Raw genomic sequence first — 22,665 nt, forward strand, 5'->3', positions numbered from 1 at the left:
CCCATTCTCCTCTGACCTCTAGCATCAACAAGGCATTTTCTCCCACAGGACTGCAGCATACTGGATGTTTTTCCCTTTTCACACCATTCTTTTAAACCCTAGAAATGGTTGTGCGTGGAAATCCCGAGCAGATCGTGAAATACTCAGACCGGCACGCCTGGCACCAACAACCACATCATATTATATAAAACATAACAGACATCATATAAATATATTAAAGGATTCACAGATGGAAACTGTCTTAATAGCTTTATTATTATGTGAATAAAAATAGTCTTACACAAAAATAAAGGCTTGGTTTTATTGTACTTACACTTACGGATATGACATTTTGAGGTAATATTCTTTGGTTTTATTTGAAGAGATACTAGTAAAACCAAATAAAATGTGTTCTAAGTACAAAGAAAAATAAAAATGGGGTCAATGTTATAATTTTTAAATCTAGTAAAATCTTTCCAAAATGATAACATCATAGCAATGCCAAAATAAATGGAACAAAGTTTCAGTCCTCATATAACAAAAATAACAATTCAAATCCTTTTTAAATTTAATAAGAAAACTATTTACTGGGTAATATCTATGTAAAATTCTAAAAGTTGCTTTCTTTTGAATAGTCTATGGTACTGACAGAGCAAGCCGGGATGACGTGTGACGCAGGATCCCGATACGCTGGTCACGTGGTATCAAACGACTCTTCTGATTGGTTGACGTCTTTAGTCAGCGCTGACCGTGGTTTATAATCTCGGAAACGCGAGAGAGTGGGCGGATCATCCGGCAGTGAACGCGGCTCTTCTTCACAACAAGAGAAGAATCAGGAAGAATCCAGCGAGGCTTCACTCGACAGCGACTTTTAGGTTTGTTTCAGATGATTTTACTCGCGTGGCATTATTTTATAGGTCTGTGTAGAACTAGCGACTCAACAAGTGCATCAATTATTTCAGAAATATAATTATTATTGCAGCTCAGAGATGAAGAGGCTTGTGTTGTCTCTGTTTGTTTGGGTTTGTTGTGCTGAAGCAGCTTCTCTAAGTGTCTAGAACACGAGGGAACCACACAACAGTGTGTTTTGTGACTGAATGGAAAGTGTGTGTGTTGTGCTCTTCATTGTGCTTCTGTCAGCTCTGTGTTTGAGGCACAGCTTCATCATTTCAGGAGGAACAACTTAAAGCTGTCAGATAATTACAAATCCTCCTCAACATCGTCTCTGAAAGGAGCTCTAATAATCTGTTCCTGATATTAATCTCTGATAAACTCTTTCTGTTTCTGTTTCATCTCTTCTTCTGAAGGTAAGCTGTGTTTTCATTTTAATCTTAATTCACAGAGTTATGTTTCTTTGATGAAGAGAAAGATCACAAATCAGCATTCATCTGACACTAAAAGCTTTTGTAACATTATATTATGTAAGTTATAGTAATTAATACTTTTGTTAAGCAAGTATGTCTTTAAATTGATCAAAAGTGTTAATAAAGTAATTTATAATGTTACAAAATATTTATATTTCTGATAAATGTTGTTCTTCTGAATTTTCTATTCATCAAATAAACCTGAAAAACTAAATCTACTCGGCTGTTACAATAATAATAATAATAATAATAATAATAATAATAATGAGACATGTTTTACTTATCTAAATAAATGTCTAATGTTTTCAGTCTCATGTAAAACAATTGGATTGTCTTCAGCTGCTAGATATCTTTACAGTTGTTTGTTTGTGTATTTATTTTGTTAATATGTAAAGCAATGTGTGAATTTAGAGTGACAGGATGTTGGGGTAAACTAGTCCACACTAACGTTACTTGGGCAGGAAGCAGACTGTATAGTGAGCGAGGGTCTCTCCAGACGTCTGCTGCGGTCGTCTCTCCTCTGGTCGTCTCTCCTCTGCTCGTCTCTCCTCTCCTCTGCTCGTCTCTCCTCTGGTCGTCTCTCCTCTGCTCGTCTCTCCTCTCCTCTGCTCGTCTCTCCTCTCCTCTGGTCGTCTCTCCTCTGGCCGTCTCTCCTCAGGTCGTCTCTCCTCTGCTCGTCTCTCCTCTCCTCTGGTCGTCTCTCCTCAGGTCGTCTCTCCTCAGGTCGTCTCTCCTCTGCTCGTCTCTCCTCTGGTCGTCTCTCCTCTGCTCGTCTCTCCTCTGGTCGTCTCTCCTCTGCTCGTCTCTCCTCTGGTCGTCTCTCCTCTGGTCGTCTCTCCTCAGGTCGTCTCTCCTCTGCTCGTCTCTCCTCTGGTCGTCTCTCCTCAGGTCGTCTCTCCTCTGGTCGTCTCTCCTCTGGTCGTCTCTCCTCAGGTCGTCTCTCCTCTGCTCGTCTCTCCTCTGGTCGTCTCTCCTCTGGTCGTCTCTCCTCTGCTCGTCTCTCCTCAGGTCGTCTCTCCTCAGGTCGTCTCTCCTCTGCTCATCTCTCCTCAGGTCGTCTCTCCTCTGGTTGTCTCTCCTCAGGTCGTCTCTCCTCAGGTCGTCTCTCCTCTGGTCGTCTCTCCTCTCCTCAGGTCGTCTCTCCTCTGGTCGTCTCTCCTCAGGTCGTCTCTCCTCAGCTCGTCTCTCCTCTGGTCGTCTCTCCTCAGGTCGTCTCTCCTCTGGCCGTCTCTCCTCAGGCCGTCTCTCGTCTCTCCTCAGGTCGTCTCTCGTCTCTCCTCAGGTCGTCTCTCCTCTGCTCGTCTCTCCTCTGGTCGTCTCTCCTCAGGTCGTCTCTCCTCTGCTCGTCTCTCCTCTGCTCGTCTCTCCTCTGGCCGTCTCTCCTCAGGCCGTCTCTCGTCTCTCCTCAGGTCGTCTCTCGTCTCTCCTCAGGTCGTCTCTCCTCTGCTCGTCTCTCCTCTGGTCGTCTCTCCTCAGGTCGTCTCTCCTCTGCTCGTCTCTCCTCTGCTCGTCTCTCCTCTGCTCGTCTCTCCTCTGGTCGTTTGTACTCAGGTCGTCTCTCCTCAGGTCGTCTGATGATGGCGGCGTCTGCTGGAAACAGCAGCGTTCTGGAGGAGGAGCTGACGTGTCCTGTGTGTCTGGATGTTTACCGTGATCCACACCTGCTGCCCTGCGGTCATAACTTCTGCCTGCCCTGTCTGCGCAGACTCAAGAGCCGCTCGGACCGCGGCCGTCTGCGATGTCCCGAGTGTCGACAGAGTCACCGCAGCTCCTCCAACTGGCAGAAGAACTTCAAGCTGGCCAACATCGCTGACGGTTTCCGGCGTGGAGACCGCTCCGAGCGCTGCCCCCCGAGCCGGAGCGACCAGGTTCACTGTGATTACTGTCCCGAGGACGCCAGCCGAGACGCCAAGGGTCCAGCCGCGGTTAAAACCTGCCTGAAGTGTGAAGTGTCCATGTGCTCTCAGCACGTCCAGCCTCATCTGGAGCTGCCGGCGTTCAGAGAGCATCCGCTGGTGGAGCCGCTCGGAGACATGAGGACGAGGAAGTGTTCGGAGCACGACGAGATGTTTCGCTACTACTGTCTGGATGAGCGCTTGTTCCTCTGCAACGCCTGCACCATCGAGGGAACGCACTCGGGACACGCCATCAAAACACTGAAGAACGCCATGAAGGATTTCAAGGTAGGTCTCTGTGTTCACGCTTCACACTTACTCCTCCAGATATGATTCGCTAATCAGACCCTTTACACTTCATTGAGTGTTTTACAGTTATGATCAGACACAGTGATTGTTCACAGCAGAAGAGTCTCAGATTGTGATCGCTTTTGGTTTGCGCCGCAACTCACTTAAAGATGTTCAGCCTGTCTTTTATCCCCCTTCTCCCAAAACAGCTTATACTACTGTTTCAGATATTAAAATAGTTTTGTATGTTTGGAGCATGTTTTGGTCGTTAAGTTTTTTTAAAGTAATGTCCATCAGCTGATCATAGCCTATGTTTGATCAGTTTAGCTTTCTCAAATCATCACGACTACTCTAAAATAAAACAGTTCAAGCATATAACAATAATTTAACGTTAAACCCAGATAAATGTGTGATATATCCAATATTTTTTTGTGGAGAGTGCAAGCTAAAGCATGCTTTCTGGGACATAGAGGTGCCAGCGCGATCATAAAATAAAATAATGAAATATAAAGAAAACAAACATGATACACTTTCTGCTGTGTTACTGTGTTTGTTAATTACTACTTAACAAAATAAATCAAAAACTCTTTCGTTATAATCATAATCTGTGAAGATGCACTTCTCTCTAAAGGTGAGTCAGATTGGGCAACTTCATCCTGACGACACTGACTCAGAAAACACTAGTTTATTAGTAAATAATTAATCTCCTTCCTATTTCCCCCTATTATTAGCATCTTTGATAATGTAATCTGGAGATTGAGAGAGCGATACATGACATTGATGATCTTTCTTACTCTTCTTCTTGAGAATAATCACATGTGTCTGAATTACTCCGGTTCTGGCGTTCATCATTGAGTAGCATTCGCTGCTTCAGATAACGTAACTGCTTCTGAGCTCCTGTAACTGAATCATTTGTGTATTCATGGCTATATTTATAGTTACAGTTACATTCAGCTCATTTTATTACACAAACCATCCATTTGATGAAGTGACGGCGGAGGGGAAGTTTGCGAGTGCGTCTAAAGTGAAGTGAAACTAAGCAAGTGCTGCATGGTCCGTCAGATGTGAGTCTTGTTCTCTCTTTTTTCTCGAGGCCTGTCTTGACATTCAGCTGCACAAGACCAACAGAAAGATCCTCAAAGCAGAAAAAAATCGACTGGAACAAAAAGAGATTGAACGACAAAACAAGGTGAAGTTAGTCTGAAAAAGAAACTGATGCCACAAAACTGAGCGCTCGGTCCTTGCTGTTTAATGTTGGGGAAGTTTCTAGTTTGTCTGAACTGCTGATCTCTTCTAGGCCTACCGCGACGACACCAACCAACACCTGGATGCTTTCAGAGAGACGTCTGTTGCACGCCTGGATGCTTTTCTGTCCTCGCTGCGTGACTGTATCAGCTCTCGTGACGGGGAGCAGTGTTCGGGAATCCAGCAGAACCTGAGTCGAATAGCACAGGATCAAAGCCGTCTGCAGGACGTTCACTCGGGCGTCCAGAGGCTTCTACAGGAGAGCGACGCTTTCAACTTAATCAAGGTACATCTACACACAAGAACTGAACTATTAACATGATCTGGGACGCTTCTTGACCCAAACCTGAACTGTTCTGTCGTCAGACGGAAAGAAAGACTCTGATGTCTTTAGTTTGACTGTCAGCATGAAGTCTGGTCCACTCTGAATTTATTCTGATCCAGGACTGACCCGGAAAAGCAAACAACTACAGTTTTTTACAACTACAGTACATTTTTTACATGACTATTTCGGGTCAGGTTTATCTGAAATGGTTTCTGTAACAAGATTTAACAAAGAGTTAAATCACATCTGCACATGGCTCTCCAGAAAACACTGAAGATGAAGTCCGTCTGTAATCATGACTCCAAAAGCAATGGCTGCGTTTGCCGTTGTCAAACACGTAAATCTGCTTCTCACTGATCTCTGTAGTGCCTCAGTTCAAGTGTGAAGCGATCATCTCTTTACTACTAGTTATAGCACAGAATAAACACGAAGGAGCAACAGAAGATATCGTCTGCTCTGTGTCAGACAAACGGCAGATCTGCTGTTATGATTGGTCAGATCACCTGTCAATCAAACGAAGGGTGAATTCCAACCAATCACAACTCAAAGACGACAGAGATAACTTTCTTAATATCAAATTATGAAGCAAATGTTTCCTGCATAACTCACACAAACACAGCTTCTTTTATTGAGGCAGAAACTGTATTTATAGCTAAGAGACAGAATAAAAAGAGACAGCGCGTGAAATCCTGTAGATGAACCACCAACATCAGAGACGAAGTCTTCTGCTAAGAGTCTGTGGATAGTTATAGAAAACATGCACATAATGCAGAATAATTATCATCCAGAATATAATAACTTTTGATTAGGTTCATAAAAAAGTGTGACCAACGAGTATTGGTCAGTTTGAACAAAACCTACCTTTAAAAAAAAGTCTAAATCCTAATATTTCTGGGTTTCTTTCAGGAATACAATTCATCTATAAAAAGGTAAAGCAGAGAGTTAATTCAGAGGTTCTTTCATACTAGGACTGTGCCAGAAATCGAATGTGATGTGATTTAAAGTCTCTCGTGTGATGTGAGAAGCAGCTGGACAGGTTTTGTTGTGAAGCAGAAGAGCCTTTACTGAAGAGATGAGCAGGAAAATCACATTCGGTCTCTGACACAGCACTCTTCCATACATTTGCACAAGTGTATTCAGTTTGTCCACAGTTACATTATCTGTTAAAACACGGTGTGTGTGTGTGTGTATTTCTATCTCTCTCTCTCTGTGTGTGTGTGTGTGTGTCTCTCTCTCTCTCTCTCTCTCTGTGTGTGTGTGTGTGTGTGTGTGTGTCTCTCTCTCTCTCTCTCTCTCTGTGTGTGTGTGTGTGTGTGTGTGTTTCAGGTACCGGCGGCTGCTGAGAAAGCCTCTGTTTGTTCCTGATGAGGTCACAGTGGACACAGAGCCGCTGTTTGAGACACTGGAAGGAAAGATGTGTGAGTTCATGGCTGAATTGCGGCAGGACGCCCACACACTCCTCAGCAGCATCTGTGAGTCTCACACACTACTGAACTAAAATACTGTCTCTTCTTATTAGACACAGCTGCCAGGATCTTCTTTCCTCTAAATATGACACCTGATGATCCAGTCTCCAGCATTTAAGAGCGTCTTTTTCTTTCATTTCTGAAGGTGAAATAGAGGGAGGAGATGCTGAGGAGGAGGAGGATGAAGATGATGATGAAGAGAGTTGTGATGATGAAGATGAGGAGGAGGAGAGTGAGGAGGAGATGAGGAGTGAGGAAGAAGAGGAGCAGCAGGACCTCACTGACTCTGGAGATGAAGAGTATTCACCGGAGGAGGAACAGGATGAGGAAGACTAGCAGAAGATAATCTGCTCTTGAGTTTGTTGATCTGAGGGAAAATGATCTCTCAGACTCTGTGATGCTCTGAAGAGTGTGTGAGAGTCTGCTCTCAGTCCTGAGAGAAACAAGTGTGAAACAGAATAATATTAAATTAATTAATCAAAGAGAAATCCAGTCAGGTATGTTTAAAAGCTCAGGGCACATGAGATGGGCTCCTTCTGCACTTTTTTTTTTTTTTTTTTCAAGTTCCAGTATATTTTGCTTTTTCTTTCATCAAGAAATAATTAAAATGTAATAAATTGTGTTTGAAAATGTATAATAAAATATAGTTTCAAAACTTAAAAATCGACTAGTTTATAGCCAAATCATTACATTTGTTTGTATATACACACACAAACACACTTTTTTCAGTAAATTAACACCTAAATATGTAGACACTTGGAAACAGAGGAAAATAATAAAATAAAGATTGGTTGATTGTTTTATGTATTTTAAACAAACAACAAAAAATATATATATATATATATATATATTTAAACCCAGAACTAAGAAATACAACACAATCGAAAAATCTAGAAACTAGATTAAGTGATGTAAAAAAAAAGGTTATATTCTGCACAAATTTTTTTAAAGACTTTTGAGTTACTGTATACACAGCATGCCAGATTAAGGACTATAATTTGATAATTAAAAGTCTAGTTACCGGAACACAAGTTACAATAGGATTATGCAATAAATGCGTTTTATTTTCATTATCTGGATTACTGTAAAGTCCGAGAAAGGGTGGTTTATTTCTGTAAGCAAACGATGCTTAGCTCAATCTGGTTTAATATACGATTGAACCTTGAGATAAAATATTAGTAGACGCTCTTTCAGTGAGAAGTTGTGTGGCTCTTAAAAGAGCCTTTGTGTGTGGAGCTGCAGCGGAGCTCTACTTGGAGCTGGTGTACTTGGTGACGGCCTTGGTGCCCTCGGACACGGCGTGTTTGGCCAGCTCCCCGGGCAGCAGCAGACGCACGGCGGTCTGGATCTCTCGGGAAGTGATGGTGGAGCGCTTGTTGTAGTGAGCGAGACGAGACGACTCACCGGCGATGCGCTCGAAGATGTCGTTGACGAAAGAGTTCATGATGCCCATCGCCTTCGAAGAGATCCCGGTGTCAGGATGAACCTGCTTCAGCACTTTATACACGTAGATGGCGTAGCTCTCCTTCCTGGACTTTCTGCGCTTCTTTCCTCCTTTCGCGGCGGTCTTGGTGACGGCCTTCTTGGAGCCTTTCTTCGGCGCGGACTTCGCTGGTTCAGGCATGATGCTGCTGGAGATCAAAACCTCACGAGACAATGATGAGAGAAAGCAGGACAGAGGCATTTATTGATTGGTCTATGCTAATTATCAGAGAGATGGGGAAGCTTCTGATCGCGTGTTTTCAATTGGACAAACCCGTGAACTCGTGTTTAATTGGACAACTCGAAGAATAACGACTGGAATGACGGCCAATCAAAGGCGGCAAGATTATAACTCCGCCCACATCTCCTTGTTTTACCGACACCCCCCACCGAGTCAGTTTCTTTTGTTTCAATTCCCGCTCTTTTTGTTCGTTTTATTCTATTCAATGAAATAAGTCTAAAATATCACACAGAATCAATATCAAACTGTGTAATGTTTAAAACCTCCAACAAACAAATCAAACCAAAGAGAATCTGGAGAAAAAAAACATTGTCATTTAGCAGATGCTTTCATCCAAAGTGACTGACAGATGGGACAGTGGAAGCAATCAAAAACAAGTCTGTTAGCTTAAACACAGTACACTTTTAAATAATATAATGAAATAAAACAGAATAGAAAAAGAGTAGAGCAAGCTAGTGTTGGGTCTTTTTTATAATTACATAATAAATGAAAATAAAATAGATTACAAAAATATTATAAAGGTAGTTGGATTTTTTTAAATATATAGAATATAATAGTGTAGAATAGTGAGTGTTAACGTTAGAGGATCAAATAAAGAAGGAAGAGATGTGTTTTAAGCCAACTCTTGATGATGGCTGAGGACTCAGATGCTGGGATTAAGTTGGGGAGGTCATTCCACCAGGAGGAACATTTAATTGAAGTCTGTAAAAGTGACTTTGTGCTTCTTTGGGATGAACAATATTGATGAGTATTTCGGCTCTTTTTCGTGAGCCGGCTCGTTTGACTCAGCTCACTGAAAAGAGCCGGCTCTTTTGGCTCTCAAACGGCTCTTTAAAAAAAACAATGTTTTGACTATGCTAGGTGTAAAAACAATTCGAATTAAATTATTAAATGAAATCATAGAATTAGAATAGTGAGTGTTAAAGTTAGAGGATCAAATAAAGATGTCATATATATCAAGTAAAGATGATCCGAGTTCCCCCTCATCAATGCAGATTTCCACTTCTATCGATATAGACAACATAAAACTCAAGTCTCTTTATTGGAGTGTGTGCATGAATATAATGTTCAAGTTTCACTTTTTTAATGGAATTACTGAACCGATGTTTTTGATGATATTCTAATTAAATGACTCGGAACTATAATGTTCATAGACAGACATCGTATTAGTTTTCACGAACAGCACCAACAAGAATTAAACTTTTGTCTCTTCAAGTGAAAGTGTGGGTGGCTCTTAAAAGAGCCGTTGGGTTTGTTTTCTGATCTGAAAGCGGTTTATCCTCCGAAGCCGTACAAGGTGCGTCCCTGTCGTTTGAGCGCGTACACAACGTCCATGGCGGTGACGGTCTTTCTCTTGGCGTGCTCGGTGTAGGTGACGGCGTCGCGGATCACGTTCTCCAGGAACACCTTCAGCACACCGCGAGTCTCCTCGTAGATCAGACCGGAGATGCGCTTGACTCCGCCACGGCGAGCTAGACGACGAATGGCAGGTTTGGTGATTCCCTGGATATTATCGCGAAGCACTTTACGGTGACGCTTAGCGCCTCCTTTTCCGAGTCCTTTACCACCTTTGCCTCTTCCAGACATGATGAAATCGATTCTTGTTTCAGTCGAGCGACGAAAACGGATAAGAAACGAATGCTAAAGGCAGGACTTTTATATCTGCTTACAGGACCTGACTGAAACCAGCGCGCGTCACATGACGCTCCCCCCCTTCATTAGTTGGAGCAGGAAACAATGAGGTTAAATTCAAACCCTGAACTAACGATTTAATCCAAGTTTGAAAAGATTTATTTGATAAAGATGTATGAGACATTATCTGCAGAATATTTACAGACATAACTGTGAGATGCTTTTAATCAGATTAACTCATTATCGAGCGGCACGAACTCACACCAAATGGCGCGACAGATGTCCTATCAAACATTATAGCAGTAGTTCTCAATTTATTTTAAATAAACACCTACGATAACCAAATTACTTGTATTTTCACCTTAAACAATGCAACAGACGTTTTGTCGCACATTCAACTTGACAATACATAATATCTTAATATTAACCTTATACATAATTGCACTTGGCTGTATTACACACAAACTTAAGTATAAGGCATTTTCACTATTATAGCATTTAACTGCAGAAGTGTCCAACGCACATGGACGTCATGTCTTTGCATGTGTACTTTCTTGTTTAAATTAGGGATTCATAAACAAACAAGCAGAAAAGATTCATTGAAAGCCTAAGTGTAATGTTATAGTGATTTACAGTCAGTTCCAGTGGAAACCGTCTCATTTAGAGTGATGTGGTTGGCTCTTAAAAGAGCCTTTGGGGTGTGACGCGGCTGACGCAGCGGCGGGTTTAAGCGCGCTCTCCGCGGATGCGGCGGGCCAGCTGGATGTCTTTGGGCATGATGGTGACTCTCTTGGCGTGGATGGCGCACAGATTGGTGTCCTCGAACAGACCGACCAGGTAAGCCTCGCTTGACTCCTGCAGGGCCATGACAGCGGAGCTCTGGAAGCGCAGGTCCGTCTTGAAATCCTGAGCGATCTCTCGCACCAGACGCTGGAAAGGCAGTTTGCGGATCAGCAGCTCGGTGGACTTCTGATAGCGGCGGATCTCTCGGAGAGCCACGGTCCCGGGTCTGTAACGGTGGGGCTTCTTGACGCCGCCGGTGGCTGGGGCGCTCTTCCGGGCAGCTTTAGTAGCAAGCTGCTTTCTCGGGGCTTTACCACCGGTGGATTTACGAGCGGTCTGCTTTGTTCTTGCCATCGCTGCAGTTTAATCACTGTAGAATACGAGTGTAACCGTGTATCCAACACAGCTGGTTTTAAAGCATCTTAGGATGGCGTCATGGTCCAGAAGCTTGTGATTGGCTGATGTGTGGCGCCTGTACAGGACTGCTAGCCAATGAGTGCGCATCTCACGTTTTCAAACGGGGATCTGTTTGTTTCCCGCTCAAAATGCTTTGTTCAATTTATTAATTTATTACGGATCAAACAAATACTCTACACTATATGTACAGTTAGTCATTTTATACACGCTTTTATTCAAAGAGGTTTACAAAAGCGATTCTTCTTTTTTGAGGCAAACACACACAGTGCTTTGAATTCTAAGTTTTAGGCTTTGTTCAAATAAGTACACAGTAGAAAGAAAGGGAATAAATAAAGAGAACGGCACAAGTAAATATATCGTATTATAAATCCCTTCTTAAATAAAGAACACGGTCAAATACAGTAGCATTACTGCAGGAAGGGAAGACAATACAGCAGTGAGCTCCGCCTTGTATGTGATAAAAACACATCTCTACTTTTGTACTCTTTAGCCCATTGTTTCCTATGTCTCTAACACCATATATACCTCATGTGTGACAAATACTTGATATTTCTCATTATTCACATAATTCTCCTCATCAAGCAGGTGATTGTGACATCTCCTTGTACTCAGACCCAGCAGGCCTCACATGCGAACACTCACATAACATTTCATTATATCAGAGCAATATACCACTTAATATATGACACAACTGCTTTCTACACTTGCATATGCAACACAAACTTGCTGATCTCAATTTACATTTTATTTTCTATCTTTCTGTGCGTGCGTGTTTATTCGTAATAAGAGCAAAATTGTTTTTGCTTACCCTCAGACAGATAATACCATTATAATTCGCCATTGAGTGGCTATACGGTTTGTGAATAGTGGTTATTAAAAACTTTTTTTTTTGTTTAAGTTGTTGTAAGTTCGTATACGGTTATAATAAATGTGACTTATTTTTTGGTTGCATACATTTGTCATTTACGAACAAATTGTACAACCAGAAAAGTGCTCTCTCGGAGATGAAATGTGTGGCTCTTAAAAGAGCCTTTTTGTTTGAAAAACCGAGTTGAATGGGTCTACTTGGCTTTGGCGGGTTTCTCGGTCTTCTTGGGCAGCAGCACGGCCTGGATGTTGGGCAGCACTCCGCCCTGAGCGATGGTCACTCGGCCCAGGAGTTTGTTGAGCTCCTCGTCATTACGCACCGCCAGCTGCAGGTGACGGGGAATGATGCGGGTCTTCTTGTTGTCTCTCGCGGCGTTTCCAGCCAACTCCAGGATCTCAGCGGTCAGATACTCGAGCACAGCAGCCAGATAGACGGGAGCTCCGGCACCGACGCGCTCGGCGTAGTTCCCTTTACGGAGAAGTCTGTGAACACGACCAACGGGAAACTGCAGCCCTGCTCTGGAGGAGCGAGTCTTGGCCTTCGCTCTCGCTTTGCCGCCAGTTTTGCCTCTTCCGCTCATTGTTAGGAGTACGATATTTCTACGTTAGAAATGCAGATAATGATAACACGACCCCCGCTCTGATGTATTTACAAGAGCGTGCGAGTCTCTCATTGGTTTAAAGTCTGTAAGATTTCAAACCAATCACTGAACTTCCCTCCAACACCGACCTCCGAAGCCACGCCTCCACAGCCGGTGAGCGGATGATTGTGCAGCTTCAAGAAACAACATGACAGAAAACATTGAGGAAGTTGTAAAGGAGCTAGATTTTAAATTAATTGTCAAGGCAAATCCCTAATTGAAAAAATAGGAATGCTCTCCCATCACCGAAGTGGATTTTGTAATGGGCACAAAACAATGGACCCAGTTATTTGTCTATAAAATGAAATCAGGAAATCTCAAGTTAGCAAAGAAGCTGGTTTGGTTATACTATTGAAAAACATATGACATGTTGTGGAAAGGGGATTTTAATTAAGTTAAATAAAATGGGTATAGTTGGCAGGAGCAGGATGTTTACCCGGATTCAAGATTTTCTGAATAACAGAACCATAGAGGTAAGAGTATAGGATGGCATTTTCAAGAATATATCAAATAAAGAATGGTACTCCACAAAGAAGCGTCTGACATCAACTTCAGAAACCATGATCCACTTACTATACATAATACATTGCCATGTATTTGTTATTAAATGATTTACATTTCGCCAGATTACTCTTCATAACATTAGCTCAGAATCAGTTCAGAATCAATCACCAAAAGAATCAGTTCGGCTCAGTGAGTCAGTAGGGTTCACGCTGAGTCACGCATGCGCAGTATCATCAGCTCCTCGAATCGGACGCGTCCGAAAGAAACGGTTTTTGGTTCAGTGTACTAATGATCCGAAAACCGTTGCAACCAGTTCTGTTGCGATAATAATCGCTCTAACGTGCTGCAGTTCAGTATCATCAGCTGCTCTACTCGCGTTCATGTTCTGTTTACTACAAACTCAGTTTGTGAATGTGTCATCATTAACTATTAATACAGTACAGATATTTCATAAATCATCCCTTATTCATATTAATCATAGAGTCTTTTGAGTCTTAATTATTGTTAAACTTCCCTGAAAACCCCATTGGCCTATACATAATCTACAATATACAGATTAGAAACATTCATCTAAAAAATTTAATTAAATTAAAAAATCATGACCTTTAACAGTTACTATCAATAACAATAGACAAAAAGTTTTTTTTTTTTTTTCTCTTTGTTCAATATGTGAAATGGATACAATAATAATAATAATAATAATAATAATAATAATAATAATAATAATAATAATAATAATAATAATAAAATGTCCAACATTCCACACTTTTTTTTTTCCGGTAAAGTGCATCATCTGGGTGTTTAAAGTGCACTTTTTTATTTTTGGAATTTTCAGAGTGAACACACTATTTGCACAAAATGTCACAGAGTAGTGCATTAGTGCGTGATTTGGAGCACACCTTATTGTGTATACAGTACTCTGTTATATTTGAATGTACATACAGTTTTATGTAAATACTTTAAAGGGATAGTTCACCAAAAACACAAACAAAAAACCTTGTACCCACAGGTTTGTAACAACTTGAAGGTGAATAAACAATGACATCATTTTAATTTTTGGGTTAACTATCCCTTTAAAAAAGTGCATCCACCCTGTTATCATAGTGCCCCTTCCTTATAATGATGCACAAGTCCACAATCAAAACGACTCTGCCGTCATGACATCATCATCCTTTGGGATGAATATCATCAGATGTGAACTCTTCAACTCCTCTTTTAGTTTTTTTATGGGCCAATTTGAAATAGTCTACCCATTTTCCCATGATTTCATAAATTAAACAACAGACTATGAACACTATTGAACCACTGCATATTCTCCTTTCCTAACAAAACCTCATTTAGAACAGTCATAATGGGATATTATGTGAATATGCTTTCTTTTTTTATTCCCCCTGTTCCTCCCTCAAATAAAGTTTATCAGTGTGTTGGCAGTGGAGAGTTTGCTCTATGCATCAAACAGTTTCCAGGAAGATGTCAATGGTTTCCTGTCGCTCAGTCCACACGGGACGTCCGAGCTCTGCTCAGATCTGCCTATTTTCTGACCTTTTCATTTCTGTGCTAACAAAAAATGTCTCCAAATATAAAAACTGACCACTCAAAAAAAGAAAACACACTCACTTTGAGTGTTTACTCTATTCACATGACCATCTCCGAACAAGATGTCCTTTCTTTCACAGAATGTTCTCAGATTGGCAAGATACAGGGATGGAAGCACCTACAAAACAATTAAGTGATAGAAATGTGTCAGGAATATTCAGCATGTAGTATAAAGCATACTACAATTTAATTAAAATGTGTATTAACTGTAATTATGTTGCTGGTAGGTTTTTGCCAGGACATTTTAGGACAAGTTTAGATATTTTCATTTAACCCTAAGGCACAACATGATAGACTAAATTATGTAAAACAACCATAAAAATAAAACTACTGTTTGTTATCAGTTACACGAGATGTGTGTGGTATGAATTACTGTACTATCACTTTACCAAAAGCATTTTCATTAAAAACACATTCAAATATACCAACACAGATGATGATCGGTTTGAACATTAAGCATTTGCTCAAAGTTCAGTTCTTGAACAGCACACACAAACACAGACCCCAAACATAGCACTGTAAAATCTAAGTTTGATGATAGGAATGTTGTTTGAGGACCAACAAGAATAAAAATATTCATCTATAGCGGTCTCAATTAAAATCATCTTATAAAAAATATATATTTTGATAATTTACAGGATAATTCGAAATTTAATTCAATAAAAACCAATGTCACACCTGTAGATAGGCTAAATCTATCTCTATAATGATAAAGTTTTATAAATCGTTCCAATTCTAGAGAATAGTGAAGCACACACAACACTGATGATACAGAGGAACAATATAATATAGAAAGTAATATATTACTTTCAGACCTTTATTTTTCGCAGCGCATGATTGATAACAACATTGACAGCAAATACAAATCCATCCAACTTAAAAGAGTTGAGCTTTATAATTATCATTCTTAAGACTGTTTCTACTTGATGTTTCATGAGCACGACGCAAGCTTTAGACTTTCTTCATATGAGATGTTTTAATAAAGAAACAGGAAGCATCGTCTATGAAATATGTATATTTCAAACTATCATTAAAAGTCCTCTTTCATGTTCCATTTAAGGAACAAATACACACAGGCACTTATTAGCTCTTGCTGCTGAAACAGGAGGGGATCCAACTTTGAGTTTGCAATATGTAGCCTACCTATATGCTATCTTATTATAAAATAAAAATAAAAATAAAAAAAAGGGAGTAAGTAAATAATGACACAATTTGTATGAACTAATCTATTAGATAACATATTTTCCATTTTCTATACATGTAGCAACAGGTTTCCCTGTCCCTTCTTATTGATGGGATTCATATTCAGTTCTACCAGTAATGAAACTATAGGTTCTTGTGGTGAGAGATATGTGCATGCCAGAACGAAATACTCCAGGATTTAATTCACGCGTGAACAAGAGCCTAATTTAGTCAGAGGAAAACGGCCTTTCTGTGTCCTAACTCACACTCGGATGAAACGCAATGCAACATTTACCAGAGAAGAAGCACGCGATATGCGTCACACAGTCCACCATCAAAACGAGCACAGAATGGAAAAACACTACAAGAGACGAGGCTTGTTTATCGTGTTTGGTGTCTTCCGCAATCGGACACCGCAATTAATCTCGGAGCGAAAACTGTCTGGATTTTATCCAATCCGTGTATCATTCGTTCTTTCGTTTCTCTAATTGAAACAAAAAAAAAAAAAAAAAAAAAAACTTCCACCCGCCTGAGCTGTTTTTCTTCCTCATACTGCGTGTTTCTCTGCAGTCACGCCTCTTGTGCAGCGAGACATCGAAGCGGAGAGACTGACACTGGGCTTGCTGTCAAAAACATCAATTTATCATCGCTTTTCTGCGGTAATCCAAGTTTACACGGTTGTTTTGATACCACGGGTAAAGTTTACAGAGAATGTGTATAACAACGAAAGCAGTAAAAAGCGAAAGTAAGAAATCGTAAACACGGTTACATTTTTAGACTGCTATTTTTTAGCTATAAAACATTTATACTTTTTTGTGCTCTTGTTGTTTTAATGCAGAATTTAACTTCTTTGTTTCAGAATAATGGCCTAACTGACACATCTAGTCTAGATTCGTGTTGTTTTGTGAAACAGGTGTGTTTTCTCTGGAGCTGATTTCGGACATTTTATGTGTAGTATTTTAGCCACTTTAAAGAGCCTGTGTATAGAGTGTGTATTTTGTATTTTCAGTAGGCGCTGTTGACAATGGCATCAACCCTAAAAGAAAATGTCCTTCAAGACCAAACAAAAATGAATATCCAGTCCACAGAGTCATGGTAAGTGTTCTCGTGCTCACTTTTATCTTGTCTTTTCATATGGTACTCTATACAATCACACTGAAAACATTTCTGAAACACTTCCAGCTCTTCACTCAGTGTTGAAGAAACCAAGGAGATCCAAACTTTGAAGGCTTTACTGCAAGAAAGCTTAAGAAAGCGATATGAAGACGCTCTAAAGTCTCCAGACGGCATTCCTCTGAAGATGTATGAGTCAAACCGGACACATTTGGGTGGCCAGATTGTCCATGAGATGTGTGAGCTGGAAAGACCCTACAATGAAGATGTTAAAGATGAAAATGTCATTAATTATGATGATCTCCTGAAGCCTCGTTCTTCTACAGACGGTTGTATCCGCAGCATTATGATAAGAGGAGTATCTGGATGTGGCAAGTCAACAGCTGTGGTGAAGTTTGTTTTAGATTGGGCACATGGCAGAACACACCAGCACATTGATTTTGTGTTTCCTCTTCACCTGTGTGAGCTGAACATACTACATGACAAAAAACTCAGCCTGATAGAGCTCTTGGATCTGATCTTTCCAAAGTTACCCAAGCCAGAGACCCTCGAACGGTCTCAGATCCTCTTTATATGGGATGGACTTGGTGAATTTAGATTTCTTCTTAATTTTAAGCGCACCAAGACATGCACTGACCCAGTGTCACCGGTCTCTGTTATCTGCATGCTGGTGAATCTTCTCAAAGGGAACCTTCTTCCCTCTGCCCAGATCCTGGTCACTTCAAGGCTAAACGATGCAGGTCTAATTCCTCCAGAATATATTCAGAGGGTGGTTGAACTTCATGGGCTTGATGACTTGCAATGGGAAGAACAGATCAGAAGTGAAGTGCATGACCAAAACGTTGCTTCAAGAGCGATTGTTCACGTGAAATCATCCAGATCCCTGTACATCATGCGCTCCTTGCCATTCTTCTGTCAGATGGCTTCCACTGTTTTAGAAGAGATTTTTAGTAACTGTTGCAACATAGATCCTCCTCTCACCTTAACAGAGATGGTCACACATTTCCTCCTGAGTCAGATGAAGAGACATGTGGAAAAGTCCTCAAAATCAGGCACTGAGGAGATCCTGAAGTTGGGGAAGCTGGCTTGGCACATGCTGCAAAGGGACACGCTTACATTTATAGAGAAGGACCAGAGAGAAACCAATACTGATCCTCTTCTTCCTGTCAAACTCTCTGAAGATTGGCCCATGTTTTTTAGGAAACAGAACATGATGGGTTTAGGGAAGATGTACCGCTTCACGCATCCCAGTGTCCAAGAGTTCCTGGCAGCATTGTATGTTGCTGTGCATTATGAACCCAGCAAGGGAAATATAATGTCTTTTCCACTTGCAAAAAAAGCTAAAAGGTTGCTCAGTCCTACAGACGTACCACTTGAAATGGACAGAAGAGCAGTAGACAGAGCTTTAAGGAGCAAAACTGGCCAACTAGACATCTTTCTCCTCTTTCTCTTGGGCATCTCTGCAGGTCCAAGCCACAGGCTCCTGTCCACCTTTTTCCAAAATACATCTCTTCATGTAAGAACAGAAGATGTAGTCAAAAATGTTTTACAGAAAATCAAGGCAAAACCATTATTTGAGATCTCAGTTAATCTCTCTCGCTGTTTGGAGGAGCTTGACGTAGCCCTGCCTGTGGTTCAGAATCAAAGCCAGGTTGAATTTGAGACAGATGGGGACGTCCATGTCACTCCTTCAGAGTGGTCACATATAGCCACTGCTCTGCTGACCTCTGAAGAGCCATCACTGACGTTTGATGTTAGTGAATACACTAATGCAGATGAAGCCATGATGAGACTGCTGCCTGTCATCAAGATCTCCAGAGTCCTCAGGTGAGCACAGTGTGTGTGTGTGTGTGTGTGTGTGTGTGTGTGTGTGTGTGTGTGTGTGTGTGTGTGTGTGTGTGTGTGTGACCCCATAAGCCCTGGAGGTCCAATGCGCTGCAAAGTTTAGCTCCAACCCTGATCAAAGTCACATGCCTGTGGTTTTCTAATGATCCCAAAGACATTGCTTGGCATCGATTGGCATGCTCAGGTCTGTTTGATTAGGGTTAGAGGTAAACTCTGCAGGAAAATGGATCTCGAGTTCCAGATTTGAGGATCCCTGCCACAAACTGTTAAAGATTCAATTAGTATTTGATTTCCTCAGTAAAGTGTTACATGCAAATAAATGAATTGTATGTTTTTGCTTTAATATAAATGAAAATTCAGGATGATCGGCGTGTAAAAACAGATGCCTAAACAACAAAAAACGTCATTTATTTCAGCATTTTACATCATTTAACCTATATATATATCTTTTTCTACCTTTAGACTGGATGAGGCCACAGATCTGAGCTGGGCACTGATCGCCTCAGCTCTCAGATCTCCAGCCAATCGTATCAGAGAGATCTACATCGAGAAGAAAGCCTTCTCTTATATAAACTTGAGCCTTATATCAGATGGTATGAGAAGCCCTAATTGCAAAGTGGAGACACTCTGGTGAGTCCATACAATGGCAAAAAGTGTGGAGTAACACTTTAGATTAGGGGTGGTGTTGGCACAGAGGATAAGTCACATGTCTTTGGTGTTAGAGACCCGGGTTCGAATCCACTGTGAGACACCAATCGCTTTGGATAATAGCGTCAGCTAAATGAATAAATGTAAATGTTATTGCTATTATGCTAGTAATATGCATGCCAATGAGCAACTAGTTAACAGTGAATAGTGTTCCCTAATCTAACATGTAACTCATGCTTTCTGTTGTGGCCTTTGCAGCAATCCTGAGAATGAATCATTATGAATTGTAGTCAGAATGCATTTTGTAACACAACGCACAAAAGGGCTCAAAACTTTCTCTGAGTTGGCATTAGTTGCTAAGCTAATTGTTTTAATATGTAATTTTAGCTCTAAATAAATAATGTACACTGAAATATGGGGTAAAATTACACATTTTAATTACCTCCGCTGAATTAAATATTCTTAAACACTTAAAAACTTAAATCCTAGAACCTGAATAATCCTTCTTTAAAATATTTTCTTTAGGACACCATATTTTGGTCTTCAAAAGTATGGTGACGATCTGCTCTCGGGGATTTTATTGAACCCAACACATTTGAGAGAGCTGAAGCTGCTGGATTCATTCAGAATGAGTGACAGGACAGTGGAGAGCATCTCTCAGATCTTAATGGACCCGGTTTGTCGCTTGGAAAATCTCACGTTAGTAAAAATGTTACTTTATTGTTATTAGTGGTCATTACCGGTATTTATTGTAACAAACAACTTAATCTAGTATTACACTTCTGCTTCATTTTTTTGTTTGAAAAAAAATATAATAAATAAAAAGCACTTCCTTTTTTTATTAATCAGTATTGTGTTTTGTGCTCCCCAGTTTAGAAGGAATAGAAACCTTAGAGAGTTGTAAGATCTTGGCCGCAGCTCTCTGTAGCAGTTCTTGTCGTCTGCAGGAGCTGGACCTGATCAGATGCTGTCAGGGATCTGAAGATCAGGCTTTACAGCTTCTGTCGGAGGCATTCAGACATCCGAACTTCAAAATAACCGTTCTGAGGTAAAAAAAGCAGTAACTAGCAACACAGATTGATTCCCTTAAAGCTGAAGTGTGTCATTTCTGCAGGTTGAGGTACTCAAAACAGTTTTTTGATAATAGTTGAGAATCAACTATTTGTGTTTACAGCTGTCCCTGCATAATAATAATAGATGATAATAAAGTATATAATATCTAAATAATTGCAGAGTTTAGCTATAGTCATAAAATACAAAGAATATTAATATTTTGAGATCATAGATGACCCAGTTTATTTATTTATTTATTTATTTATTTTTTTTTTTTTTACAAATTCCACCACTAAGTAACTACTGTCACGTAAGAATTGAAACACATTTTCCTGCATTTTTTCCTGAAAATATTTAGCACACTAATCTACACACCACATCAGTTAGATAATATGGTTGCCATAGTTAAAATGGTCATGAACTACATTTCTTCATTATTTTATAATATTCTCTGAGGTCCGCCTATTATGTTAGCAAAGATTTTTACATCGAATCCTCTCTACAGAAATGATTCATTTAAGAATCAGAAGTAAAGGCCCACATCTATAACTAATGGATGCTTTCTCACTGCATGGTATGGCTTGGCATGGCACAGCTCGGCTCGGTTTGTTTCCACTGCAGTTTTCTAGCGCTTTAGAGTTGGCGGGATTATAGACATGCCGTTTGTTGAAAAAAATATTTTTAATTCCACGTCGTCTCATTAAGCTCTCGCTGGATCCACTCCTTGTTGATCTACTAGAGGAATGTCTGTTAATCCTCAACAGACCATGAAACAGCCAGTATTTTATTGTATAAAAAAGGTTCGCTCATTTGAAACTGTTGCGTTCGTTTAAAAAAAAAAAGTTGCGTTTGACCCTCACTGGCTGTGATGATTTACTCTAGTGGGTCTAGTGTCTCATGTCACAAGTTCAATAACACAGGAAGTGGCCATTATCTTCATTAAATCAGTGATCAGCAGGGTTAATATGACACATTTTGGTAACGGTACGGTTCACCTGGAACCCAGGCCGAGGTGGTACAGAAAAAAGTACCATGTGCTAGGTACTGTACCCAGTGGAAAACCCCCCAAAATTGAGCCGTGCCGTAACAAGCAGTGAAAAAATTTCACAGAAAAAAATATGTATAACAACATGGGTCATCGGAGTTAAAAATTATAAATACTATTTCAAAGTATATTTCAAACAATCTGGAAAAGACAATGCAATTGTGTTAAAAACACATTTACTCACAATTATGTGTTGCGATTAGGCTACTGTTGGACCAATTATAGTCAGACTCAGTACAGCAGTGTTTCAGTGACACAATCTGGAGTTCTTCGCTAGTGTTACTTCATGTCTGCACCAGACGTGAGTGACGCAACATGACAAAAGATAACAGAACACATTACAATTAGTGATACCGTCCATACTGGATGTGGCAGTGTTAAGATCACAAGGATGCCGATCCTAAACGTTTTTCACAGTTTAAGCTACACACTGTCTTGGAATCCTCTGTGAAATCTCTATGGTTTTTTTGAGTAATCCTGTGTTTGCATCTCTTTAGCATCTTGTGAGTCAGTGGATGGGGCTAAAGAGACTAAATGTAGTAGTAGTTAATTTTCTTCTGCAGAGACAGTCTTTTAGCTTGGTTTTAATAATATATTCTTTTGAACTAATGAGAAAGTTTTGTGTTCTAAAACTCACAGGATGTTTTTATAGTACATTGACCTGTTACATGTCAAAAGTGAAAATGTAATTTCTCAGTTCATGACCCTGTAATGTGCTGTGTGCTCATTTTTAATCTTTTAATCTACAGAGAAAAGTTTACATGAACTCTCTTAACTCTTTTTGCAGGTTGGAAGTCTGTTCTATAAACCAAGAAACGGCATCAGCATTATTCTCTGCTTTTCAAGAGAACCCTTCACACCTGAGAAAACTTGAACTAAGTAGCTTTTTGCGGTTGACTCTTGAACTTCAGCAACTTTTCTCTCTGCTGGCGGATCCTTGCTTCAAACTAGAGACATTGCGGATAGTTCACCTACGGTATGATAAGTAATCCAGAACAAAACCTTACAACAAACCAGCCTAAATTTCTTATCTTCTTTCTCCTGGTGTGTGTCT

At 40.4% G+C, this 22,665-nt stretch overlaps 6 protein-coding genes across 8 annotated transcripts in view; 2 read left to right on the top strand and 4 right to left on the bottom strand.

Moving 5' to 3' along the window:
• Positions 1–739: 739 nt before the first annotated feature.
• Positions 740–7,141, top strand: LOC113051873 (E3 ubiquitin/ISG15 ligase TRIM25-like). 3 transcript variants are annotated; one of them, XM_026216033.1, is made up of 8 exons: positions 741–854; positions 1,153–1,286; positions 2,910–3,526; positions 4,620–4,715; positions 4,824–5,057; positions 6,003–6,025; positions 6,423–6,568; positions 6,708–7,141. In XM_026216033.1, exons 3-8 carry the CDS (start codon positions 2,918–2,920, stop codon positions 6,896–6,898), a joined length of 1,299 nt encoding a protein of 432 aa, XP_026071818.1. In that variant the 5' UTR covers positions 741–854; positions 1,153–1,286; positions 2,910–2,917; the 3' UTR covers positions 6,899–7,141. The 3 variants fall into 3 exon arrangements, with proteins under 3 accessions (XP_026071816.1, XP_026071818.1, XP_026071817.1); XM_026216031.1 differs by lacking the exon at positions 1,153–1,286 and having other exon boundaries at positions 740–854; XM_026216032.1 differs by lacking the exon at positions 741–854 and having other exon boundaries at positions 1,021–1,286.
• A 452-nt stretch (positions 7,142–7,593) lies between these two features.
• On the bottom strand, positions 7,594–8,229 carry LOC113051892 (histone H2B). The gene has a single exon (XM_026216057.1). The coding sequence runs from the start codon at positions 8,184–8,186 to the stop codon at positions 7,812–7,814; it is 375 nt and encodes a 124-aa protein (XP_026071842.1). The 5' UTR covers positions 8,187–8,229; the 3' UTR covers positions 7,594–7,811.
• A 1,072-nt stretch (positions 8,230–9,301) lies between these two features.
• Positions 9,302–9,917, bottom strand: LOC113051895 (histone H4). The gene has a single exon (XM_026216061.1). It carries the CDS (start codon positions 9,870–9,872, stop codon positions 9,561–9,563), a length of 312 nt encoding a protein of 103 aa, XP_026071846.1. The 5' UTR covers positions 9,873–9,917; the 3' UTR covers positions 9,302–9,560.
• Positions 9,918–9,959: 42 nt separating this feature from the next.
• On the bottom strand, positions 9,960–11,090 carry LOC113051886 (histone H3-like). The gene has a single exon (XM_026216052.1). The coding sequence runs from the start codon at positions 11,052–11,054 to the stop codon at positions 10,644–10,646; it is 411 nt and encodes a 136-aa protein (XP_026071837.1). The 5' UTR covers positions 11,055–11,090; the 3' UTR covers positions 9,960–10,643.
• Positions 11,091–11,865: 775 nt separating this feature from the next.
• Positions 11,866–12,618, bottom strand: LOC113051891 (histone H2A-like). The gene has a single exon (XM_026216056.1). The coding sequence runs from the start codon at positions 12,563–12,565 to the stop codon at positions 12,179–12,181; it is 387 nt and encodes a 128-aa protein (XP_026071841.1). The 5' UTR covers positions 12,566–12,618; the 3' UTR covers positions 11,866–12,178.
• A 3,827-nt stretch (positions 12,619–16,445) lies between these two features.
• Positions 16,446–22,665, top strand: part of LOC113051868 (NACHT, LRR and PYD domains-containing protein 12-like) — an 11,349-nt gene continuing 5,129 nt past the window's right edge. The window contains exons 1-8 of the mRNA XM_026216025.1: positions 16,446–16,566; positions 16,767–16,820; positions 16,920–17,002; positions 17,090–18,847; positions 19,328–19,495; positions 20,039–20,212; positions 20,385–20,561; positions 22,399–22,587. Coding sequence (XP_026071810.1) covers positions 16,932–17,002; positions 17,090–18,847; positions 19,328–19,495; positions 20,039–20,212; positions 20,385–20,561; positions 22,399–22,587 — 2,537 coding nt within the window. The 5' untranslated portion in view covers positions 16,446–16,566; positions 16,767–16,820; positions 16,920–16,931. The remainder of the gene's footprint in view (positions 16,567–16,766; positions 16,821–16,919; positions 17,003–17,089; positions 18,848–19,327; positions 19,496–20,038; positions 20,213–20,384; positions 20,562–22,398; positions 22,588–22,665) is intronic.

Source organism: Carassius auratus, chromosome 32 (assembly GCF_003368295.1).
Source record: "Carassius auratus strain Wakin chromosome 32, ASM336829v1, whole genome shotgun sequence".
Taxonomy (NCBI): domain Eukaryota; kingdom Metazoa; phylum Chordata; class Actinopteri; order Cypriniformes; family Cyprinidae; genus Carassius; species Carassius auratus.